This window comes from Cyrtonyx montezumae, unplaced genomic scaffold (assembly GCF_038088225.1).
Source record: "Cyrtonyx montezumae isolate F1298 unplaced genomic scaffold, pur_monq_1.0 scaffold_7, whole genome shotgun sequence".
NCBI classification, from domain to species: Eukaryota; Metazoa; Chordata; class Aves; order Galliformes; family Odontophoridae; genus Cyrtonyx; species Cyrtonyx montezumae.
This window is the reverse complement of record NW_027072078.1, coordinates 24,610,166-24,637,335: the sequence shown is the minus strand read 5'-3', so window position 1 is coordinate 24,637,335 and position 27,170 is coordinate 24,610,166. Positions and strand designations below refer to the sequence as shown.

At 35.4% G+C, this 27,170-nt stretch overlaps 1 protein-coding gene across 2 annotated transcripts in view; it reads right to left on the bottom strand.

Annotated features, from left to right (window-relative positions):
* PTPN4 (protein tyrosine phosphatase non-receptor type 4) overlaps window positions 1–27,170 on the bottom strand; it is a 99,122-nt gene that overhangs the window by 31,910 nt on the left and 40,042 nt on the right. For both annotated transcript variants that reach the window (XR_010623066.1, XM_065750586.1), the window contains exons 4-13: window positions 26,076–26,118; window positions 25,904–25,982; window positions 22,588–22,632; window positions 22,314–22,366; window positions 19,771–19,891; window positions 18,683–18,770; window positions 17,257–17,345; window positions 11,409–11,472; window positions 5,042–5,214; window positions 2,369–2,437 (exon numbers count right to left, since the gene is read on the bottom strand). Coding sequence is in view for 1 of the 2 variants with exons in the window: in XM_065750586.1 (XP_065606658.1) it covers window positions 2,369–2,437; window positions 5,042–5,214; window positions 11,409–11,472; window positions 17,257–17,345; window positions 18,683–18,770; window positions 19,771–19,891; window positions 22,314–22,366; window positions 22,588–22,632; window positions 25,904–25,982; window positions 26,076–26,118 (824 nt within the window). In the remaining variant the exon portion in view is untranslated. The remainder of the gene's footprint in view (window positions 1–2,368; window positions 2,438–5,041; window positions 5,215–11,408; window positions 11,473–17,256; window positions 17,346–18,682; window positions 18,771–19,770; window positions 19,892–22,313; window positions 22,367–22,587; window positions 22,633–25,903; window positions 25,983–26,075; window positions 26,119–27,170) is intronic.

The following is a 27,170-nucleotide window of genomic DNA, read 5'->3' as shown; positions in this document are numbered from 1 at the left end:
CCACACAACACATACCAACAACCTCCTCTCATATCCAACACATCCCATCAGAGCTGAATAAAATCAGAATACTTGCAAGGACTTTAAGAGAGAGCAATGTTCTCTAAAAAATCTCTCAATTCATGACTTGATTGAACTTTTTCACTTCTATTATCTACACTCACTTTTATTATGCTCCTGGGAATTCTTATGGGATTTTATGGATTGAAAACATCCTGCAACAGGTGAGGCCAAGAAAACAGCTCTAACAGAGGTTAAAAAAAATTTTAAACTGCAACAATAGTCTTCTATATGCTGCAGTTAGTGCAGCATGAAATTACACTGCTGTCTCCAAAAAAAGTATTTATCATATCACATACTACTTCCTTTGCAGTAACGACTCCATTTTAAAACATATTTAAATAAATAAATAAATAAATCCTTGAAGATCAGTTAATTTTAATTAAATCCTGAGGAAAAAAGAGATAAGCCTCACAACTGTAGGTTAAAAATGCTCGATTTATTCAAATAGGCGTTGGGAAATTTTACTTCCACGCCTTATGCTCTGTATATTCTGCTGGGTAAGCAAAGGCCAGCTGAATGCTACGTGTGGCAGTCACCACTTCCCATCTCAGAATAAACAGATTGTTCAAATAACATCTCAGTTTAACTATACACATCATTTTCATGCAACAAAAGAATTTAAAAGTTGCTTAGAGAGTATTAGCTCAAATAGAGGAAAACAGAGGGTAAGTGTAGACTGCTTTAGAAAAAACATCCAGTAATTTTTTTTAAGGATCATAACTGATCTTCAATAAGTCTTCTGATGTGGAAATAATAAGAAAAAAAAATTACTGTTACTTTTAAGTGGCCACCACATTCTCAAGAAAATCCTGCCTGCAAAGCTCAGATGCTTATAGTTTCATATCAAAAGGAAAATAACACCCAAAAGAACTTTCAAAACCTGAAACAACTGAACCAAACCTGCTGCTTGAGGTTAAAAAGGTGTTGAACAATGCAATTACTTTGAGAAAAACATGCTCAGAATGAGATAGGGAGGTTCCAGGAGCAAAACTCACATCATACATAGAAAACCTTAAAACGTGACATTTACCCTCTGCATGAATTCAGAGGGGATGAATGAATTTTCAGTCTGAAATTTAAATGTTTAGTAGGTAAAGAATTAAGGATTATGTTCTCAGTTTGAGCTTTTTTAACCATACTTTGTTCTTACAAACACTTCATTGCATTTCTTGCTCTTTTCATGCTTTAAAATACTAAAAAATTTCATAACTGAAGTCAGGGAAGACAGGAGGGAGAAGTAGATGACCTATCAGAAGCCTTCCTAAAGTATACTTGTTACAATATACCATTAAGTTCAGTCCACTCTATGACAGATACATATGTGAATCAGACATTCCTCAGTCATCCACTTCACTAATCAGCCTAGCAGGTAACCATGAGTGCTGTATTGCTCTATCTAAAAGCAAGAGAAAAGTGGATTTAAAAAGGACAGAATAGTCAAGTATTTTATTAACTAAAGAAAAAAGACTCAAGAGAACACAGTTTGGTACTAGCTACGGGTTTCAATTTTAACTGGAGTATATATTACAAAAGACAAACAACTCCAGCACCACCTTTTTAGTTTTGATTCAGAGGAAGAGAGTGCCACCTACTGAAAAAGAATTTCTAGAAAGAAGCAAATGCTACTCAAAAACCAAGTACTGTCCCTCTCCCATCATGCTTCTTTGCAGGAAATTGACAAGTTTAGAGTGCAGCATAAATTACACGGCTTTTAGCTGATTCATAACTGTCCTTTAAATGAATACAGAAAAGCCTCACAAATTTGAACTCCAGAGATCCTCAATGGGTAGCCATATTAAAAGACAGGATACTCCCTGCTTGTAGGGCTTCATTATTATTATTTTTAAATACCTCCAGCAACAGCATACTTGCAGTAAAATTCAGTCATCGTTCCTACATCTTACTGGGGCTATAGTGGTAAAAGTGCTCTCATTCAATCAGACCTCACCACTATTAACTCTAACACATGTACATGTGTACAGTCAAAGGTTGTTATTAAACATTCAAATATTGAGTTAATGGCTAAGAGAACATTCTTTGCAATAAAGACAGAACAAAGAGGGCAAATACATACAACTACTAACCACACAAGACGGAAGGCAATTCTGATTCTTCCGTCTGCCTGAATGTGGCATCTTCCCACATCAAAATTTAGCTCCTTGATACAGTCAAGTCATGCCACCAGCAACACTGAACAAAAGACTCTCTATTTTGCAAGTTTACAAACAGAAAACAATGACCCCATAATATCTTAAAATATACAAACAGAAGACTTCTTGATCCAGTACAAATGTAAATTGCTTACCTTGCAAATACTCTGTCTTTGTTTGCTCTTTCTTTGCCATACTGCACAGACTGGACCTCTGTTCTCCCACTGGAAAACAGACCAAAATCTACTAAATGCAACCATCTTAGGATAATAATTTCTTGCTCAAAACTGAACCATCTCAAGAAATATTCTACTACTCAAGCAATTTCACTAGCTTCAGAATAATATAACTTTAGACATCACTTAAGAGTGTAAGTGTAACAAAGACCAATTAATATGAACCATCACATAGCTCTTTTCTCCCCTTTTCTTATATCCAAAGCAACAAGCAAGTTCTGCTTATATCTTTTGGATAATACTCCAGACTACCATCTTTTCTGTCATAACTGCAATTAAAAGTAATGCATCTCCCTTGTACTCCTCCTAAACTACTCTCTGAAATGTTATTTAAAAACAAACAAACAAACAAACTTAGCTGCTACTTGGTTCAGCAAATTATCATTAAGAAATACAGATCACATCACAACTGTAGTCTGCTTTCTCAAATACAAAACTGGAATTTTCTGACTCTTCCTTTAAGACCAGATATCTTGTGTCAAAGCAAAGATCCTTTATAACATATCATAATTTCTCTTTTGGAAAATAATACTACGTTTTTTAGAGTGCTTATCAGAAGTTAAGAATTGGTGCCTAGATACCAGCAGATCTCCCACTTTTTATTACTTCACATCAAGGCACAGAGTTGGAAAATCCGTGTATGCCCTACAAAGACACTGACATTTCTCTGCTCTTTTCTGTCCCTTACAGGAAACATATGCAATGGTAATACAAAATCAAAGAATAATTATAGTCATTTTCATATTCATATTACAGAATAAATGCAACATTAAATGTAACATAATTAAGAAATCAGATGATGAGTAGTTTACGTTTGAATAATCTCTGTCAGTTAGAAAACTCAGAATAAGACACTGGAACTAGAAGGAAATATCTATTTATTCCAGATAACGCCCAATAGCTGCTGTTTTCAGGGAAGACTATAAAGAATGACTTAAACAAAAGATTCTTGTCTCCTTTAAAAACTCAATATCTAACTCCAGCTTCCAGCATGTCAAACCTTTGTATCTCCGACTTATTTCAGAAACTGAAATAATTCTGTCTTGCCCTAGCAGCTAAAAATGTTGTTAGTTCACTTTTATAACAGAAATGTTGGCTAGGAGGCTCCTGTCCAACCACCCGCTAACACCTAAACCCTGTCTGGCCATGACTTTAGCCTAGCCAAGTTTTTAAAACATCCAAAAGCATAGATTCTATAACTTTTCTGGGTAACTTGTTCCAGTAAAGAACTACTTCCTTAAAAAGGAGCAACAAAATCGACTGTCCAGCTTGACCCCTGAAGGTAAATGTGTGGCTGTTGCCCCTTGTTCTACCACTTGCCATTACTCGCAGAAGTTTGGCTCCACCATCTCTGAATCCAGCCTCGCAGTAGGTTTAGGTTTGCTTCTAAAGCCCCCACCTTAGCTGCTTCTTCAGATTAAACAAACCCAGTGTCCTTAACCTCTCCTTGTGTGCCGTGTTACATCACACTATTATGCAGTCTCTAAACAAGCTCTCAAACTACTTGCACAAATTCTAGCCTTTTGGCTGCTTCATTAACTTTAATGACCTTCCTCATTTTTATAGTTTCCCTTTTCAGCTTACATTAACATAAGTTGAATGTCACCATCAAAGAGCTATTCTATTATAGCAACCGCAATCATTCAAAATCTGTCCAGAAATGAAAAAGCACCCCCAAATTCATGACAGTAACATTGAACTAAACCTCAAATACTGTTTGGGATCGCAGAATGGTGTTTCTCAAATGGATGCTGTGAGTGTTGGTCAAAGAAACAGATGGTATAAAAATTCAGCCTGTGAATTACTTTCCTTTTTATACATCTATGCAATTCACAAGTGTAACAGAAATAGCCCATTATTGTGCTTTTCTAGCTTTTCATCTTCTCTCTTTGTACGTCACAGATATTGTTGCCATTCTAGACAGATGATTAGTAGTAGCTCCATTATTCTCTACTTTAGGCACAATTTAAACCACAGGCATTCTGCCTCACTTGAAGGGACAGTTAACTCTGTTACTTTACTTTTTTTTTTATTATTTAAAGCGTAAAACACTTTAAAAACCAATATCACCCACTCAGTCATTACAATACAAATTATACCTGGGGTTTACAGTTTTGCCACTGTCATTCTCTGTACTATCAAGCTTTTTGCCTATTTATATAATTAAAAATTATCAATTCCATCCTTGTTTTCTAAACTTCTGCCCTTCATGAAGAACATACATGCCTTTTGTCTTCATCTAGTAGCTTATTTGTATGCATCTAGCTCGACTGGCCTTTACTTGCACAAGTTTCTCTTGGCTGATTTTTATTTGATCTTTATTTAGGTTTGTTTTCTCGCTGCACGCAGCCTTTGAGACATATCGGGTACTAGCTTGATAATGACTGCTAATAATATAGTGATTATATTTCCAAACTGTTCCAGAAAATTACTTATTTGAAACCTATGCCAAGAAGAAAGAAGGAAGGCAGGATTCAAAAAGTATTTGAGTTGTGACACCTTCTAACATAAATTCCAGGTAATCGATCATCTTTACTGATGAGTTGCCTATTCATTTATGTCCTTCCCCATATATTTCAAATCAGCACTTACCAGTACCGGAACTTTGAACCCAAAGTGAAATAATGTGCAAAGAAGTTCTTCTGAGGGGGGAGCGGTCTGTCCAAACGGAAGAATGTGTGATGTTCAACACAGGCTTTCCACAAATTCTTACATGCTCGGTAATTCACCATATTGAAGCCCAGTAATGTTTCTCTAGATTCATGCTGAAAGTGAGAAATGGATTTCAAATATAAATGATTCCCAGTCAACATTTGAAACCAAGATAAATAATGCTGCCTTTGCAATCTTCCCCCCGCCCCCTCAAATTATGTTTTTTGATGTGGTTCTCTAATTTTACATTGAATGTACGTATTAGAAATTCTTTCAAAAACACCTTTAAAACTTTTTCTTTAAAGGCATCTTAGAAGTTACAGCCATTTTGTTTTTACTTTTTCAAATGAGCCTGTTCACAGATGTATTGAAACAAGTCGAGATGGGAAGAAATGGTGCCAAAAGACAAGACCCAAACTATATTAATAATTTCTGTGAGTGAAGAACTAAAAATACAATGTACCTTTCCTTGCATTTATTTAACAGCAAACTCTTCTTCCAAGTTAAGCTTTTGCTCTTACTGCTGTTCAAATTTGCTGAGATATTGTGGCATTATGACTAAAGGCTCAGAGAAACACTGCACTTTTGCTCACATGATTAACTCAGAGTAAAGAATAAACTGGAACTTGAAATTGAACAGCAAATTCTGATTACCTATTGATGAAATTCAGTAAATTAAAGGCAATAACCTAAAAAGTCACTATGTTCTTCAGTTTACAAGAATAGTCCTGGCTAATTGCTGCTTATTACCAACTGTCCCAGTATTTTCTGGATGTGTTAACAATCACTTAAAAATTAAGCAACAAACAAGTTAACAAAAATTCTGTTACCTATTCAGTTTAAAAAAGCATCCCCAAAAATGAAAGTGTATACAAACACTGCACTTCTACCCTGCACGTGAGCAACTTTGGATTGCCACACCTAGGTACAATGGATGAACCAGAGAAGATTTTAGATTCTAACAGAAGTATTTACGATGTAGCAAACTGTAATGCTCTGTCAGCTTTTTAAACTCTTGGAAAATAATTTGATAAGTTTTATGAGCTGATGACCATGCATATTCTTGTCACTCTTTTATAGTTATGAGTTAGAGGAAAAAAAACAAAATTTGCTGTTTCCCCTAGTTTATATTCCAGAGAATGAGCTGATCTGATTTTCATGTCACCGTTATCACCAGACCAGACACGAAGCATGAAGAAGAAGCTGATAAGTACTGATGAGAAGGAGCTGCAGTGACATCCGCTTAATTGTAATGCGAAACAGCACTTTCACAGGAACTTGGGGTGTTAGAGCTTTAAAGGTACTTGAACAATAGTTCTATTCATAGCTTCTCAGGCTTTCATTGCAGTGTAGAGAACAGATTATCAAACCCTGCCCTTCATCTCAGTTACAGCCAGGAATCAATCTTTTGGGTTAAGAAGGGTATAAGATACGGGCTGTTAAGTGCACCAGTCGTCTTTCTTTCTATCTGCCCATCTAGGTTCTGTAAAATCCAAACTTATCTTAAGCACTTGAAACTTAACTTCGCTGGTGATTCTGCAGTGCAAGCCCTAGTTCTGCTGCTGACTGGTAGCAGGGTTTAGAGTAGATTGCCCCTCTTTTCCATTAAGAACAATAGGCCTCGATAAATACGGGCTCGGCATAAGGTCCCAAGGCAACACTTGTTAACGCTTACTGTATTTCAGTCAAAAGCATGTAAAATATCACAAAAGTTATGCTGCAGTCTATGAGAACATTTTTATAGCACAAAGCTCGGGAAAGATGCTGAATGCTCTACAGTATGACATACAGGTATTTCTGGGTTTTAGGTCTGCTGAGACAGTGTTAGAAGACTACCTCAGGGAGTCACAGTTGGATTCTGTTCTGAAACGATTTTCTCACTAATTGTGCCCATGGTTCTTGTTAGAGAGAGGAAACCAGTTTGCTCACTATGGAGGGGGAAGAGGGAAGCAGCTGGGATGCGATAGAGGCGATCAGAGGCTTGGGGCCTGAGGGTGAAATCACTGGGGAGCCAAATACCATGTAAATTAATTTAAATCACCACCTTCAAAACGCACGCTACGTGACAGGTTACCTACAGAATCTAAGATGAAACATTGGAGGAAAACTGCAAAGTGAAGTCTAAGTTATGTTTGTGATGCCTTTTATTAAAAGGACAAAAAAAAAAAAAAAGGATATTAGTGTCCTTGCACACAACAGCTTAGCCCTAGGATATTTGCCGAGGGTAGCAACATTCGTTCAAACCCACTTTGCTTATTTTGAAGTAGGGACTTAAAAGCAAAGCTCTCACTGCTCAGGAGAGAAATCGGATTAAAAACATTCTCTAGTGAGTCTCCTAAACAAAGAAAAACCCTAGAACAAAGCAAAAACTCCCCACCCCCATCTCTGAGAAAACAAAGACTAACACTGTATACAGATGAACCAGAGACTCAAGATACTCTTTTTTCTACAGAGTGGACAGAAATCCTGTGGAAGCTTAAAATATAACAAAAATTTTGCTAGATGCATCAGACATTCACAAAACAACAACAACAACAATAAAAGCATAAACATAGGTAGGACTAGGAAACAAACAGCTAGGCATCTAATGAATGCTGGTGCTACTTTAGCTCAAATATGTACTTTGGCAGATAAACAAATATAGCACTTTACAAATCTAGCTTAAGTTCTCCCTGCAAGTCAGTAAGAACAAACAAACAAAAAAAAGCGTAAGCTTCAGATACATAATCTAACCATTTTTTGCTCAAACAGATGCCAGGCCTCTGTCAGGGACAAAAACTAATGACACTTTTGCTACAGCCTCAATTTATCAACAGATATCTGGGCTCTAAATGAATGGATGAACGTGCTGAACATCTTGTTTGGTTGTCTAAAAACATAGCCACTGAAGTATGCTGGAGATTGGGAATTTGATGCTGAGGGAAGAGGAACCTGATGAGGTTCAACAAGGGCAAGGACAGTCCTACACCTGGGGAAGAACAACTTTGTGAGGCCACATCTGGGCTCCTCAGTTCAAGAAAGACAAGGAACACCTATAGAGAGTCCATCAGAAGGCTACTACAATGATTAGGGGCCAGGGGCATCTCCCTCATGAAGAAAAGCTGAGACACTTGGTGCTGTTCAGCTTGGAGAAGAGAACACTGAGACAGGGTCTTATCAATGCTTACAAATAGATCAAATGGATGGGACCAGGCTCTTTTCAGTTCTGCCCAGCAACAGAACAAGAGGCAACGGGCACAAACTGAACAACAAAGTTCCATACGAACAAGAGGAAAAACTTCTTTACTTTGCGGGTGACGGATCACTGGAACAGGCTGCTCAGAGAGGTGGTGGAGTCTGCTTCTCTGGAAATATTCAAAACCTGCCTAGGTGCTTTTCTTGTGCAACCTACTCTAGGGAACCTGCTCTAGCAGGAGGTTAGACTACATGATGATCTCCAGAGGTCCCTCCCTTTCAACCCCTATGATTCTGCAACATTACAGCAGTCAAGGCTGCAACCAACTGCAAACCAAGAAGCTTAGGGAAGCATAGAGAGAAATGAATACACACTGATTAATTCTGGAACAGCTTCAAAATATGCAAGAGAAGCAGCATATGGAACAGCCTGAATAAGCAAAAACACGATGATGCAAAATCCAGTGAAAAATACAGCAACTGACGTTACAGTATTAGAAGTCCTCTGAGCCATATGAAGAAACTGTACATTATTCTCTTTCTCCTCACCCCCTAAATTCTAAACAAAGAATGAAAAGAAAATCTACTCCAGTTATATAATTGGCAGACTACACAAGTAACTTTCATTCAAGAATAGATTATGCTACCAGTGGAAAATCACTTTGACATAAAACTGCTTCATCTGGCTTCCCTTAAATGATTAATTTACAACCCAGATATAATCTACTAAAAAGCAGTCAAATAATTCTTTTACTTATGTTGATGCCTCTAAGCAATGCCAAGATAAAGAATTAATTTAAAAGGAGATTAAAAGATAAAGCACTTGCATTTTTTAAGGACAACTGCAATTAAAAGCTCTCAATATTCATTAGCAGTGTTTGAAAAATATCTGTTTTGGGCCACTTAAAACGTGCACATGGAAGAATCTGGAATAAAACACTGCAAAATTTCTATCCCAAGTTCACCAACTTGATATCCTAGAGTATCTCAGCTTTTCATCAGAAAAAAATATGGTTATTCAGCTGTACAATTCCTTACATATTTACATTTTGAAATGTATTTCAACATACCATGAATGCATTTTCACTATCATATTGTAGATCTATGCTTTCAGATATAGACTCAAAGCACTAGACTGGAGATATTTTACATACAGAATGTGCAAATGAAGTCATTTCACCCAGTTTCAGCTATCTAAAAGAAGCCATTTAGGTTCTCATTACTGTTAAAGAGAAAGAAGACTAAAAGCAAGCATATAAAGAACTCATTTTAAAACATGCTTACAATTTATGCAAAAAGTTTCAGTCTTTGCACTTGTCTTGGTTACACAGAGGAAGTCTAGTAATTAGTTGATTAACTAGCAATTGATTCATTAACCACCATGAAACAGAAAATATTATAAAACTTAACTGAAGCTGAACGTAGGTGAGATGATTCTCTTCCTAAGAGTCTACCTAGGCAAAGTAACTTTGGAAATAACAATTTTAATATTAGGTTTGATTAAAAACTCGAAGCATGCCTCCTTTGGAAGCCAAATTTGTGCTTTGATCTTAAGGTATTCATGACTTGAAATAAATGAAAATGAAGTTCTTGCCATCAGTTTTCATCTGAGTTTAAAGAAAACCAGAATGTGGCTTTTTAATTTGTTGCTTTAGATGTCATCTCAGAAGAGAAACGACATTAGTTATACATATCAATTCCACTATGGTGCAAGTAGTATATGTGGGGTATTAAGCAACAGAAAGCACAAGATACAAAACTCATCTTTATAATGCTTTTAATTACATGGAGAATTTTTAATATATTGCAGTTATATATCAAACCAAAATTTGACCTCTGACCAGTCAGAAGTCAGTTTGCCTTAGTACTTATACTCTATGGTATTAAGAAGTGCTTGTATTACCCACAGTAAGATATTTCCCTCCCCCCCTTTCTGTACTGTTATTAACTTTTTGCCTGTATCAATAGGCAAGCTTGCTCATTTCACATAACAGCTGAAGTTCACTTCTTCCTACACAATTTCTCCAAAATCCTCGTTCAGTTTGAATTCCTGTTCCCTCATTTCTGAACTGATAGCTTACTTGTGCTGCTCTAAGCACAAGTATCAACCTCTTCCTGTCAGCTAACACAGCAGGTCTGTATTGAGTCAGGCAGTTCCATCTGTGAGAACTCCAAACTCCTAGGCCTCCTTCTGCTTTTAAGTTGAGCAGCTCAACTTGCTGTTGCTGGTCACAAGCCACTGGCCTGTTCTGATGTAACAAGAGTTTCCTCCTGCCTCTTTGTTGTTTAACCATATTTGTCCCTGAACCTGGAATAGTTCTGTAATACTAAGAGTGCCTTTCTGTCTAAAATACATCATTTTTATCTAGCTAGTGACTCTATACTTCATGTCTTTAAATCTTTTCAGTTGTAAATAAGAACTGCATAAAACCTTTTAACTAATCTAATGAGTTAATCACATACCCATGTTTTAATTAATTCTTTCCCTGTTCTGTAACAGTTTAGATTCCTATCTCTTGGAGTCATGAAACAATCCATTTCTTGCTGAATTAACTGTTCACTGGTCCTGTGGTGCTTTCACAGGGTAGGAAACAAATATCACAAGTGGAGAAGCATATTTATTTTTCATACAAAGCTTCAGTTTTCTTCCAACAAATATAAAAGTATGCATAAACTAACTACCATGTGTACTTTAAAACTGCAAAGGCATTCCTATCTCTTCTGTTTAAGTAATAAAGCCACTTTGTATTACTAAATCTGAATAATACCAACCAGCATATTTTAATCAAACAGAAGCACGTACGCAAGTGAAGCAGCATTAAGCATTACCTTTCATTTTAACTTAGTTCCTTCTGAAATTTAAATTTAATATTGATTTACTTTCAACCTGCAATATTTGCATTACATAAGCAATTTTTATTTCCTGCATACATATGTAAAACTCTTCTGTATAAGGCAAATCAAATGAGATAATTCTTATTAAACACTGCAATAACTGTTTAACAAGAACACAAAATTGATGAAGTTGAACTTAAAAGACAAGAATCAATGTAGTATCAAAGAATAATGCAGACATGCAGTACAGAAAAGTTTCATTACTCATCTTTGAGACCAAATTTAAAATAGTACTCACCAGTTCTTTCCTAAGTTGAACAAAAAACTGCTTGCACTTAAAAGAGATTTTAACAATCTTCAACCTAAATAAAAAATAAAATCAGAATGTTTATAAACACTTAGTATAAAAAAACATTGTTAAAGACAAATATTTCTATGATAATTTGATTTCCAGAGCACAGATTTCATTCTCATAGATAGAAAAGAATATAGAAATTATATAAAACAGCTCGTATAATTTAACATTTTTCAGCTATGTATATATTGCCTATGAAATACACTTGTTTCCATCCTAAGCTTAGGGCTGTTGCTAAATTACATATATTCTTGGTTCCAAATCCTATTTTATTCTGAATTCGTCCTAACCTGAAGTCTTTGTTTCTGAGATTGCTTTCATTATCCCTTGGACTATTTAAGAAATACTTTCATCCCCATGTGATTCCTGAAAGAGATTAATTATGCTCTTGCTTAACTCTAGGTATTACCAGAAATTTTTAAATAGCAAAATCTGAGACAAGGTAAGTGCTTATTTCCATCCTTACTCCTCTAATATTTATAAATCAAGAATAAAAGAAAAAAGTGAACCAACAGTGCAAAAAACCCTCCACATTTTGAGCACGAAAAGTCGTGTAAATATCACATCATAGGAAAAAATAGCCTACAGATATCTCCATCTTGCGGGTTATCTACAAGGCATACAAGATGATACAGTAATTCCAGGCAATTTGAGATATTCAGTTTAATGCTAGTTATTCTAAACTAGAAAAAAAAATCACATTTTCATCCCAAAAATAAAGTTAGCAATACTCAGATTTGACATATCCTTTGTTGAATTTCTAGGTATATTCTTTTGGTCAGAATAAAAGCAAGGTTACAACTGTAACATGATAAACCACAGCAACTTCTGTGAATATGAAAACAAAAAACTACATGATAGTAAAAACCATATAGAATACTAAATTCAGGTGTTATCTCTCTCAAACATGATTTCACTGTTTATTTTAATGAAGCTCAAAGGAAATCTCAGTAAGAGTTAACTTCTGGTAAATTATAAAGCAAACTCCTCACAGGTTACAATTCATCTTTCACACTGCCCATTTATACAGAGCACTGTCACTAATCTGAACTGTCATCTCTGATGGGCCCACTACTTCAAGTTACTGTACTGGCTTACTAAAGCTACCGAGGCAAGACAGATGGTGACAGTGGAGATAACGCTGCAACTTTTGAGATAAACTGACTCATTAAGAATACACAGGAACCTTTGAAGTGACTGAAATTACTACTTGCATATTAATCACCTTGCTGAATAAAAATCCTTCTAACATTTGGAAAGCTAAGGAGCAAAGTATTAACAAACACTTCTGTTGGATGGATGTACATATACACACACACAAAAGCATATATACTGGGTACATATATCCAATACATAAATTATTGTCTTAAATAAATCAAATGGAGACATTTTCTCCAGACTACTATTTGCAGCAGGAACCAAACTTGGACATCGGTGAAGAGAAACTTTCCCAGCAATAACATAAAGAGGTGGGGAGGGTCTACAGTTATTAGTTGTTAAATTGTGCTTACATAAATCTTTTTTCTTTCCTAGTTTTATTAGGCAGAAAAAAAGTATCTTTGTTAAGGTTACTAATTTGCTGCTGCTGAAAAGTTGATTAGATCTACAAAGGGGACTACACTTTATCTGTTGAAATCAAATAATTTAATTTGCAATGCAGTGGTTTTCTTAGCATCTCCTATAACAAACAACAGCATAAGATTAATTAGGGACTGGTCCTACATGTACTAACAGGATAGTCACTAGTGCTTACTGTAGTCCATCTGCAGAAACAGAAAAAAGTTAATGGCCACTGAAGCAGTCTAACAGAACTAGAAGCGTATCACAACCAGTTTTCTAAAATTTTGCCATACAGTACAATTAAAAAAAGCATTTTAATACAGACCTTTTCTAGTACGTGAACTGCACATGCTCTGCAAAATATCAGATTTGCTTAGCATGCTAACAGAAAGTCTTAGAAGAAATCCAAATTACTCAATTGATAAAAACATTCGACTAGCTTTATCCCTATTCCTCTTCTGTTAAAGAACTGACTTCCTTTGGTGACCAATGGAGAATAAGGATGCTTAAGTTAGACCGTTTTTAAATCCTATTCCATGATCTAAGTAGAGTGAGGTCATCTGTCAGTTAAGCCTGAAACCACTCAACAGGAAGACTCTAAACTGTAACAGTAGCCAATAAGGTCTAACTCAGGCTGTAAGAGTCCCCTGAATCTCAGCTATTTCTGTAAAACACAGCAGTGAGAGATTCCATATGCAATTCTAATAACCTGCTAGGCATTATGTAAGAATATCCATACTATGCTAAAGCAAAAGGTGCATCTATCTAAGCTTCCCTTTACTGTTCCCAGCAGTGCATAGTAAGATTGTAATACTTTCCTTTTATAATTTCCCAGACTCCAATTATCTCCGACATCCTAAGCCACTTATCTTTGTAAATGAAGACATATTTACAAGTCCTAGTCCCTATGATTCTCAAGTGAAGCCTGTACTCAAACATCTGGAAGGCTGTGGTTCTCACTGAAGACTTGGCCATTTCCAAACTTTGCTGAGAGGATGACAATGCAGGACATGAGCAGTTCAGCAGTCTTGTAGACCAAGATTTCTTTTACACAGGTTCTGTGCCAACCAGCTAGGGAAGATGCTCTGGATAGCACCACTCACAGACATGGAAAGATTGTTCAGATTTAGTAGTAAAGGGCACATGTGGCTCCAGCAGCTGTGAAATGGTAAATTTAATGATCCCGAGAAAACTGAGGAGAAAAAGCAGCAGACTAAACAACCCAAGGAGAAGAAACTTCAGTCTGTTCAGAGCTCTGGTACACAAAATCCTTAGGATAAACTTTGCATGGCCTGGGAACAGAGGAGTGGTGGTCAATCTTCAAGGACAATCCCAATTCAGTCTTCATGTGCTATACAGAACAGGACAAACCTGGAACTTCTGAGTGAGCTAAAACAAATGGGAAAAATGCAGGATGTAGAGGCAGGATCAGACTACCAAGAAGGAATACAGAAGTACTACTAGACACACAAGGAAGACCACAGCTCAACTGGAGTTGAAAGTGGTGACGCTGTGAAAGGCAAAGCTTTCCAGGGGAGCATCAAGAATAAAAGTGAGGCAAAGGAAAATGTGTCTCCAATACTGAGGTTATCCAGTGAAGAAGGACATGCTCAGATACTCCATGCTTTTATCCTCTGGTCTTCAAAAATCAAAAGATCAGATCCTCAGACTCCAAGGTCTCTGTGACTGGTGGCACAGCTTAGAGAAAAGAGATACTACCTATAATACAGGAAAATTAATCAGAATACACTACATAAAAGCCACCCTCTATGGTTTGCCTTGAACTTGCCTAGCTTCAATCCTCTTCCTTCTCTACCTACAACCCCTGATAAACAAAGACTGCATTATGTAACAATCAACAAAAATTTTGAGCAAATTAAGATCAGTGGTAAAGTGCATTTTACCTGATTACAGGTGAACCTCTGTACCTCCCCACATGCATGCAAGTCTACCCTCTCACATGTCTAAATGCCAGCCTGGAAGTACTGAAAAAGTCCTATCTAAACATTCACTTGTAGCCACATAGCTGCCAAGCACTGAGAAGACATTTGCATAGGTGCAGTTGCACAGGAGCAAGCAGAAGCAAAACAGTGTCAAACCTGGTGTCACAGGAACAGTCACAGGACTAAGGATAAAAGAAGAATGATAACAGGTCTATTGCTTTTGACTTAGCCAAAGAAAGGCTACAGTCAGAGGTAACTGTGAGTGTGCATATATGAGTGGGGGTGGAGCCTTTGTTTGCTGTTGTTTTAACTTATTTTGTAAAGACCAATTATGGTGGTACTACACTCTTCACAGGAAGAAATTAATAACCCCCCATGTTAGCTGATATGGTTGAACACAAAGAAGAACTGTTTAGGTAATTACACACACATACTAACCACAGTAAGAGTTTGGATCAGCATCCCTGGCACGCAAGTGATATGAAACAGTGTTCACAGAAACCTCTAGCTTCCAGTAGGGACTTGCAGCTTAATTATGACTTACATTGTATGTACCTGGTAATTTACTGGTGGTTTTATAGAGCATATTTCTATTATTACTGCTTTCTCAAAAAAAAAAAAAAAAATCAGTAAAAGCAGCCTGGATTAAAACCACACTGATTATTACAGCACTGCATTTATTAAGCAGTTTTAATGCAGAAATGGTCCTAACACTTCAAAACTCTTGGAGAGGAAAGGTTTATTTCTTAGAGTGAGCTGCTATTAGAAAGGTAGGCCTGAATATGACAGTAGTTTCAGACTTGCATTGCAAGACCTGGTTTTCATTTCGCAGACTAACCACGGACACTGGAAATTTAACTGTTCTGCATTTGCCTCAGGCTTACTTTTCTTTAAATGCCTCCAGGCAATATGTTTACTGTGTTCCATTATATCCGGGTGTGGATAAGGTTTTTGTCATAGCTTTTTATACTTCTCTACGAAAATCTGCTCCAGTTGGATCATTCATACTTTTCTACATGGTAAACCGCAAATTATGTAACAACAAAACTAGGGATTAAGCTTTGCAGTGTGACTAAAATGTCTCAGAAATTCAGTGTGTTGAAGGAAAGATGTCATTAACATCCTGAATCTTAGTAAGTAAAAGAGACCATACTGAAGCGAAAACAGGTCACTGATTACAGGTAAGCGATCTCACCCTGTACTAACAGAGCACAACAAAAACCCAAGACCTTCAGCTATGCGTATCAGTCGGAATTCAGAAATGGAGCTTTTCCAGTTTCAGTTGAGGTAATCAATCTATTTATATGAACTTCAGAAATTTTCAATGCAGTATTGCCCAAGCACACAAATCAGCAGCAAACAAAAACATGAAATTCAGCAGTTTTCTAATGTGCAAATCTTTTTGTGCCCAATAACTTAATGTCTATTGCAATATTTACACAGAGTATGTAGCAAGAAAGACTGTCAGAGTGAATTTGAAGCAGACAAAGGAAACTAAAGGAAAGCTACTTCTGAGGGACACAGAAAAAAGCTTTGGGGAAGGTAACGAAGTTGCATAGAATACAAGAATGATGCAACAAAACAGGATTTCTCTTAGACTTTATCCTTTCTGATATGAGTAATTAAAAGATAAACCCAATTTAAGAAAATTTGACGATCACCAGAACAATGCTATTATTAAGGACAATTCCATGATGATGTAACAGAACAGCTTTACAATCTCTTTTAGTTAAGAGGAGAAATAAATGAGAGCCTTTTCTTCAGTAAATGCACTTTTTGGATCTTTATCATGAAACCATGAAAACTATGGATGAAGAGATGACAGTATCCCTGAATACTACACCTCACTTATCCTCAAGTCTGTACCTAAATTTAACACACAGAGGACAATTAAATTACAAAAAAAAAAAAAAGAGAGCAATTACTTTTGTACTTAAATTTTCAAGTTCAGTGGTCCTTTATAGGGCTGATCTAGAATGAAGTTGATATTTCCATAATGGTAGCCCTTGCTAAACATTTAATTACACAAAGTATGCTTACAGGTTCCTGAAGAGAAATGATATTAAAATTAATTATATTTTACACCAGTCACTTAAAGAGCACAGCATCTAGAACAGAAAAAAAACCCACCATAAAACTACCCATTGCACAGTATGAGGTAAATCGTATCAACTTCACATAATAAAATTTTAGCCTTCTTTTTCAAGTAAGTTGGTTACTGCTGGTAACAGTAAAAAGTATGTTCTGAAATACCAAACAAAATGATTAGCCTTAGCATCCGCCCTTACCATGGGAAGGTGTTAATTCGTACTCTGTTCTTAAAGATCAGTATTCCACCTGACATCACTCCAATCATTATTTCATTGTTACTCTGATCCTTCAAAAAAGAGACAATGAAGTAAAAGACAATATAAATATCTTGGAAGCTTCATATGTATTCGTTGTCAGACATCTCCCTCCTCACACACAGAACACAATAATAAATTAGAGCTCAATTTACATAGAAGGAAATGTGTTTTAGCAAGACAAATAGGAATCCACTTTTTCTCTCCTGTTTTGGAGAAGACTAAATGTTTGCTCTGAATCCTTTAGAAAATTAAAATTCTATGGTAACTTATAAATCAAGTCTTCCATGATATTCAAACAAACGAATTATTCCAGCTGTTTACTATGAATAACAGCAGTGGCTCAGCATATGCTACACTAAAAGCAACCAGCAACTTCAATTCCTACCTGAAAGGAAATTGCAATCTCAGAACACAGAGAGGAGAAATTCTAAAACAAATAATACTGTAAGCATATTTAAATAGCACGCTTTTCCTGAAATACTTATGCACTCTTATCAAACATCTGCTATAGACCTTTCAATTCTTGAGTAAAAACAGGATAGATACAGTAGCAAAGTAGGGTACTTCTGAAATTCTGTTGCACACTTTTCAAACATTAGGGAGTAGGACAGGAATATTTGAAACAGAAATGTCTTACTAGAAATAATTATATTTAGTCACTAAGGAATGGCTGCAGTGTAATGACAACTTGAGTCAAGACTTCAAGTTACCTGCTTTATTAGACAAAACTATTTCATTTTACTTATTAGGATGAACTAAAATGTTAGATTTCCATATATACTTAATCACACTTCATGATCAGAACTTTTCATTTAGAAGCACTCTTTTCAAAGGTATAGCCTTCATGACTCTAACCTATATTTCTACTTTTCAGTATAACGTTGTGTAGCTAGCGTAGCTATTTATTTTCACACTATATTCACCATACATTACATTTTTAACCAAACTATATAAACCTGACATAATCGTTCTAACATGAATCAAATAAAATGTTTAAAAGAAAACAGACACTTAAATATCAAATATGAATTCAATATAGACAGTTTTCTTCTTTAGCAGTAGCCAACCAAACTGACATTCAAGCCAACAAAGCTGAACTCGACTAGCACACGTAAACTAAGCCCAAATTACAGCAAGCAAGTAGAATAAAAAAATTATTTGATTGGAAAAGACCTTTAAGATGATCAAGTAAAATAGTGGCCTTGGATAATGGTAAATTGCATTTAGGCAGCTTATAAGATAAACTTAATATTTTCAACCTTTTCTTTTGGAAAAAAAAAAAGGCTCACTAAAAAAAAAATACAGTTTCCCATAAATATCAGAGGAATCCACTTTTACACTAAATCATTAGTTCATCCAAACTTACCCTTGCATAGTGCAATTCAACTCCATAAAGTTCTAAGGTACGTGCTGTATTGAGATAATTGAACTCTGCTTCTGCAGGAGACAATCCTCTGAAAGAAAGAAGCTACGTAAGAAGCATTCTAACATAACTCCCCAACAGCCTCTTTACTGAGCTCAATGTAAAAATCTGCACAGACCTTTCCTCCTTCTTCCCTTACCCTGAAATCTGAATTTCCTTTTTCACTATAAACACCCTAATCCAACAATTTTATATTGTACTTAGTCTTGAAAGGAACAGTTTGCAAATGTACATTTTCTTATTTGTACTGTACTGCAACATCTAAATGGCTCTGAAGCTGTGAAAATTGGAAATTACTTTTGCAATATTGCATTTTTTTTATTCATACTAGCAATCTATCTCCAAGACCCTCAAAGTTTAAAATTAAAGTGAGCTGATAATTTATTTACCATACTTAAGTGGATTTCTAAGTCACTGAGTATAGTGTAAAAATGTCTCTGCAAATTCAGCCTACGTTATGTTTTGTTAAATTTTACTTTAACAACACAGCACCACAGTTCTAAAATGCCAAGAAGCCATCAATGAAAAGCCATTACTTAACATTACATACAGAAAAAAAACCCAACAATGCTTCCATTGCTTCATCACCTTTTCCTCTTTTGTGAAAGGTCAAATAACTGCAAACAGGAAAGACCAGATATCAAAGAAAAGGACTTTGTTACATCTAAAGTGACTCTTGTCTTCTGGTAAAAGCACCATGAAAACAAGGCCTTTATGCATTGTCAATGAATGAATAAAACAAAGAAACTAATATCCTGGTAAGTTCACATAGTACATAACAAACACAAGCACTATTTTCAGCACACCTTTATCAAGTTCATTTCTACACCAATATCCCCCTCTCTTTCTAACATATATATTCTATCTGTGCAGTACATTCGACAAAAAAATAAAAACCCAAACACACTTACATGCACATCATTTTTCAACAGAAAACTTTAAGACAAAATACTAAGTTTTTGTACAATAGCATAGCACCAGCAATTGGAATTTGACAAAGTTGGTCAATGTTTTTCACTGTAAATCCTTACATGTGCTGCTGATGTAACTTTGCTATCTCTTTTTCAAAATCTTGAGGCTGGCCAGGGATGAAAGAATAGTCTGAGAGGTAGCCTGGCAAGTTTTCTGAATGGTTGTAGTCTCCCAGCTCAGCTGAAATATTATAAAGAGAGGTTACTGTTAATCAGTGATTAGTTGGCATTGTGCAACACATTCAAATTCACAGGAGTCTGATTCCATACATCATGATCTACAGCAAACAAAAATAATGACATTTAAATTCCCCTTTTCCTTTTTGAATAAACCATCACATTCTCAGCAAGTACTGTGGAGATTATTTACTGAGAGCTTTGAGTGGGTGTTTATGAAGGAAGCTTATTAATTGTTTTATTCCTAATGCATAAATCAATCCATAAATGCCCTCCTAATGACTACAGCTAAATAATACACTTCAAGGTACTTCAGGTACTAGCTTTTTCTTCCTCTATTTTTTTTTCTTTAAGCCCTTGCTTACTTAAATACTGTTACAATATTTAAGCACTACAACTGTTATTTCTTCACATCTGCTAAAACAACAGTTCATTCTGCACCAATATTCATTCATAAGCATTAGAAAACTACTTTTGTGCACAACTGTATGTGCACAGAAAAAGTATGCATACATACACCTACACTGCTTACACAAAACTACTAAAAAGTGCATTTTCAAAGCTTCCAATACTTCCTCAAAATAATAAGAAAACAAAATTACTGACAGAAGAAATAAAAAATAACCAAAGAATTTGCTAGAAATACAGGCTTTGAGGCTTTTTAGCTGTAATCCAAAACCAAATGACCTTTAAGTATCTGCAATGCATCTAAGAGATTTACAGTAATAAGTAACAAAACGTGAAAAATGGAAAGTTCACAGCAAGACAGCACAGTGTGGGCTTCTGGGAAGGTGTACAGACACTTCTATACAGCATGGAAGAAATGACTGTACAGTAGATGAAGGTACACAGAAAACGCGAGGGTAAGCAAGGGAAGTGAAGGCAGGAAAGGCATCTGGGGCACTTTGCATCACAAGAAACAGATCTTATTTAATATTACTTAAAGCCTGGAAAAATGTGACCAGGTTTCATAACAGAATGCAATTCTTGCTAAAATAGACTAAAAATAATACAGAGCTGTCTGAGTCCTGGGGCTGCTATTTTACAAGGATGGCTCCAAAAGAATGCCTCCTATTTTATTATGTTGGCCCACGACATCAGAAGCGGATGTTGGTGGTATGGCAGTAGAGGCTGAACCTTCCTGTCAGTATTCCATTACACACTGTTGCTGTTTGCCAGATGGCAGCAGAGTGGCAGTCTGACAAAGTGGTGTCCAACATGGAAGTTCAGATGAAGCAAAAGGGTGGAACTGAATTCTTCCATGCAGAGAAAATGGCCCCATTGATATTCATCACCTCCTGTTGAACGTCTATGGAAACAGTGGATATGATGAGCACAGTGAGGCAATGGGGGGTGTGTTTCAGCAGTGCTGACAGTGGATCACTTCCACAGGTGCAGATTTTGATGAGTGCAGTACGTAGGCTCCTGTTCATCACTTATGCAAACGCATAGCTAATGATGGTGACAGTGTTGAAAAATATTGCTTTGTAGCTGAGAAACTGCTCTATCAAATTGCATTATTGTGTTCCATCTGTTGTAGTTTCCATGAAACTCAATACAAAGCACTACTTTTGGAGCAACCTACTTAGTCATAAAGAATTCCAAGTCCTTATTTCAGAGGTAATTAGTAATGGGCACGCAAAGAAAATAATAGACAGATCTGCATGGTTAAGAACTTAAGGGCAACAACGTCCTGTATATAAAGGTTAACTATAAAGACAAAACCCTAAGCCATTACTTTGATCTTTTTGACAGCACTTATGTTATATATTCCCCAAAAGCTAAAGTTTGATGTTTTAAATCAATTTGTTTGCTTTCTTCCTGATCATCACAATTCGCAAGACTTAAGTGCTAAACTTCTAAGATTTCTTCTATTAAAGAGTTCATGTTCTAAAAAAGAAAAACAGGGAGAAAGCCAGGCTCAGTCTTTGAAACATTACCCACTGAAGGGCTTAAAATTGGTAACACTGGTGTGGAACTACTTGGCCACACACGACCAGAACTTACTATTTCACACCTATTTGGATGTTTACTGTACGGCATGTTAAAAACGCGCATGTGTTTAAAAACTGCCTTAATGTCACTCTATTCACTTAATGAAAAAAACAACGCAATCACGCTTCAGAATGCAGAGAAATACAAGGGTTTGATTTGGCACTTATTTTATTTTTTAAATTGCTAAGGTTTGAAGAAGGAAAATAGATTTGATGTTACTTTTTTCCATATCTAATTGATGGAAATTGTGCTCAGAGAGAAATGAAAAAACAACCAGGTTTCCCTAATGATTAAAGGTACTCCATGTCCACAAACATCCTCAAAATAGCATTATACAAATGTGAACTAGATTCTACAGAAGTCAAATTAGCCACCAGTACATTTTCAGACATCTCAGTACTTACATGTATATGAATACTAGCAATACTTACATTGAACAGCATAGGAAGCCAGAAGAGCAGCAGTATTATACGGACAGGGCAATCTGTTTTATTTTTAGATGAAAAACAAATAAAATTATGTATTTTACATGAAATGCAGTTATTTTGAAAAGCCTACTGTTTCATAATCTATTAATGTAAAAGCTGGACAGAATTATTAAATTATTAAAATATTTTTATTTTTGCAAGTGTCAATCTTCGTGATGAAGATAACACTTTTTTCTCAAAGTTGCATGCCATGTTTAACATAACAAAAATTTCTTACCTTCCAGTGAGAATGTCCTGTTTAATTTGTAAAAAATACTGGTACCTTAATTAAAAAAACAAAACAAAAAACTATTAAAAATATAATCATTCAGTATAATACATTTTTTCATCAATCTAATGCATTTTACCTCTATTTAGTGCTAAGCATAAAACTCACATTTGACATGCTGTTTCTTAAACTCATATGGCAAAGAAACCAAATAGTGATTACTAAAATAGTACAACATCAGAAATTAAACAAGCAACAAACTAGTAATTACTCTATAATGGAATTATATTCATATTTCACCAGTATACTGCAGAATTCATTTCCTACATATTTTGTTTTCCAGTATTTATGTGCAGTAAGTGTTCTCACAGTGAATGAGAACAGAATTATTACATATGCAAGCCAAAAGTTGAAGATGGTTTCTATGTGTACATGAATGAGTTGTACTCCAGGTATACACAAATTAGTTTACTCTTACTGAGCATTTGACATTTTTTCTGTTTTCATTTAAAATAAGCACCCTCCATTTTTTAACTTTTTTGGCATTCCATTCTGAAATAGCAGTTGTGGATCTACTACAATAAAAGCCTTTTGAAAGTCTTCTGACTTCCCTTGAACTTCTGTTCTGAACTTGTCTTTAATTATGATGTGAGAAAGCTTGTTTTAGTTCTACTCTTCACATGCCCACTCTTTCAAGCGAGGAAGAAACTGGAAACAGCCAAAGAGACTAACACTTCAAATCAAGAACTATTTTTCAACCAAACAGTGGCAGCAGAAACACTGTAACTTATATATATAAATAAATAAGTAAACAAACCTGAAAGCACAGATTTCTGTCTAAAATACTTATATACTTAACGATTCCCCAACAAAACACAAATATTTTGTTAACTTTTCAGAATTAATCTTCTCTTTGTTCAATTCAGTTTCCCCATACTTCAATCAAAGCTTTTAGAGAATTCCAAAGTATAAATATTTATAACCTGCTCCAAACCACAACTGAAACAGTCTGAACTGGGTAACACTTACAGAGATGGCAAGATATTAGCACAAGCTTAAAATGCCACCAAAACCATCCTTAGTAACAAGGTACAGAAGCAATTGTAAGCATTTTAGGCTCTGATGCCTTTTAATTAAGATAGATAGATAGATAGATAGATAGATAGATAGATAGATAGATAGATAGATAGATAGATAGATAGATAGATAGAGTGGAAATTGTTAACATAATTCCTTCTTTCTTATAAATTGATTCAATTTTGGAACATCCTACATTATTATTATAGAAATCAGTTATTTTTCTTCTTGTAGCTCTGCTTTGAAACTGTAGTTTCAGTCCTGCTCATTCATTATAAACATACAAAATTACAAACATGTAAATCAGTTTCCTACTGCCAACATCTACTGCTGTAAAAGTATAGCAGATCTACCTTTGCTTTTTGTTTTTATTTCTTACTTCTTGTGAAATGCTTTAGTAGAAATATTCCATAACACCCAAGGGACTTAATGGTTAAGGAATACTAAGCAGAGTTCATTTTCAGTCCCCTGTTTTTGGTAAACAGAGAAGTTAATTACTTGTTAGCTAACCACTGCAGTTCCAACACAAAAGCCTTGCATACTATTAAGTGAAATGGAAAATCAATAGAAGCTTTATTAATGTACATCTGAAAACCCATCCAGGGAAGATTGCACTGCATTACAATGTTTTCTTTTACTTCACATATAGGAAAAAGGATAAGATAGAATTATTGTTAACTGACGTCAGTGTTAATAAACACTTCCTTCTGCAATGAGCTTTGTCTGCTACCAATGCAAGCTCTTAAAGCCAAACCCTCCAGCACAAGCTGAGCTCCCACTGACCTTTTCCTGACCCGGGGCATTCATAACCTGCCTCCCCCTCTCACAAATTCTCGGAGGTCTAATTTAAAGATACAAGCTTGTAGCAAACCTTTCCAGTTGATTCACACTGACACACATATTGACTCATCTCTCTGTTTTGATGAAAATTATAGAAGCTGAATGTCTTTGAAAAGTCTCATCGTCAGTGGGAAATCTCAAAAATTTCATCTTTGTTTTGTTTTTCTAGCTTGGTTTTGACCTTAGAGGGGAAATGCTGATTATATGAAAGGACCACACGGTAGTGACAAGGCATCCCAACTTCACTACAGAAACCCCGCAGATAGCATTCTCTTTACAATAATTCCAAACACAAATGAGTTTTCTCAAGGGCAATTATCCTTATTAGAAAAAAAGGCAGATCTGACCTAGATACAGCAATCATACATTACTTGTCTCCTAAACAGCTGCTGTATTTATAGCACTGTATTTACAGCACAATATTAAAGTAAACAGTTGGCTTTTTCTTTATTTGCTTCATATAAACCAACATTTACTGTCATTTCTATCTCCTTAGGAATATCTCATACTGCTCCTTCAATTCAAATATCACATTTTTTCATTATTCCAACAGCTGCCAAATCCTCAGTAAACATTTCCATAAAACAAAGACTAATCCAGGATTTCTGGGATTTGTTTCAGTAAACGGTGACTGCATAGATGTTTGTAAATTTTGGTCCAAAATTTGACAAATCAGAAGTTATAAACAAACACGGACTCAAATTTTCACAGTTTTGCTGTTCAGAATTTCTAAGGTTATCTTTAATAACTTAGATACCATATTTTGAATGGGGTTAACTCTTTTCAGGATGGCTGACGTCCAAAAATTACAATCTGTCAAATCATGCTACTTATGGAGACTAGAAAAAATCTGAGGCATTTCTTCAAGAGCTAATCACAACTAACAAGCCTCCTGCCTTGGTCCACACTGAGCATTTTCTTCAACCAAACTTCAACATATCGCTATCAAAATAAGATTATAACGTTTCAAGGACTTCAGTCACACAGAGATGAATTTTATTAGTGCCAGGAAGAAAACTGGAAAAACAAATCTCCTAAAAAAAGCAGAAAGCTCAGGTTTTTTTGTTTTGGGTTTTTTTTTGTTTGTTTTAGATCACACAGGAGTATGTAAGTATAAAATAAGTCTGTACTCACCAATGAATGATGACTTAGTATTTTCCTTTTTTCTGTTTCTACTTGATATATTTTCTTTATGTAGTTGTTTCATTTTGCATATATATTTGTATATTTATTTATAAAGGTTACTATATTGAATGCATTTTATACCTGCACTTACTAGACAAAATTTAGAAGCCTATGTAGACTACGCAAAAATTATTCAAAAAAAATTTACGTTATAAATTAAAAAAACAAGTCCTATTTTTTTCCTTTACACATAAGACTTTAATGTGTAATTAGCTACACCTACCTTGTATATTCTTCTTGGAGTTTGTTTGGGTCGCTTACAAAAAACTTAACTCTCAAGTTCAAACTGTGAGGAGATCCTCCTATGGTCAAGAGAAGTATTTACAGTTAATCAGGGTAACTTGGAAAAGCTGGAAAATAACATATGAATTGACCAAATACATACACATACTCACTTTTTAATTGTTTCCTGATTGGCTTATTTGGATCCAACCACCTCTGGAAAGAGATAAATTATAATACCAGTTTCAGATAAATAAAAAATCATATGTTATAATCTTACGTATCAAGAAACTGATGCTTTCTTTATTATTTACTTGATATTTTTTTTCTTTTCAAACCAAAGATGTCCTACTGACATACCACAGTCTATATCAAGACTGCAAGACACCAACTTGAGCAGTTGTTACTCTTTGCCTAAGAGTAATCCCTGCTGTCCAGGTGTCTGTCACTGCCATAAAAGGGTACCAAAGTATGGATCACTTGTGCACATCAGAGGTTAGAGCTCAGTCACCGCATGTTTAACTATTTTAGCGATGCTTTAAACTGATCATCTAAGGTAAGCTAACTATGACAGTGAAAAGCTATGAGGTTAATGTATCCTTCTGCTTAAACCACTTCAGGTTCTTCTAACTCTGCAATCCATCAAGTGATCCCAGATCTGACTCGCAGATTCTCTTCCAATAAGCAGGCTGAGAATCAGCTAGAACAGCTATGTCCTTCATTACCATCCTGTAAATCAGAGACTCAGCCTACTGAAGTAAGGACTATAGAACACTTACAGCAAATGCTCATTTTTCAAGAGTCCCCTTCATTTATCTGTCATGGCAATGAACAGACAGCCCTTGTCATAGTAAATGATATGAATCATGATCTAAACACCTACAAGATACCAGGGCCACAAAAGAAAATGGGACAACCAAAACACTCCCTCTTTTTAACAGGTCTTAATTTTGGAAAAAAAATTATTTCTTATTCCAACTAATGGTGATCATTCAATCTATTAACTAGATGCAACAAAACAAGCAATGTTCCTTTAAGGAATTATTTCATGAGCATAAACCTCATGATTTCACTCTCAGCTTGCAACTTACAGCAAATTCATTAGTAGCATTAGTGCTTTATTTTTTAGGGGAATACTATGTAACTGACACCTAGATCAGTTTTATCACAATTAAATATATATATATATATATATATATATATACACACACACACACTCTGCACACGCAGCCACATGTAATATTGCTTATATGCTACAGAAATGTAAC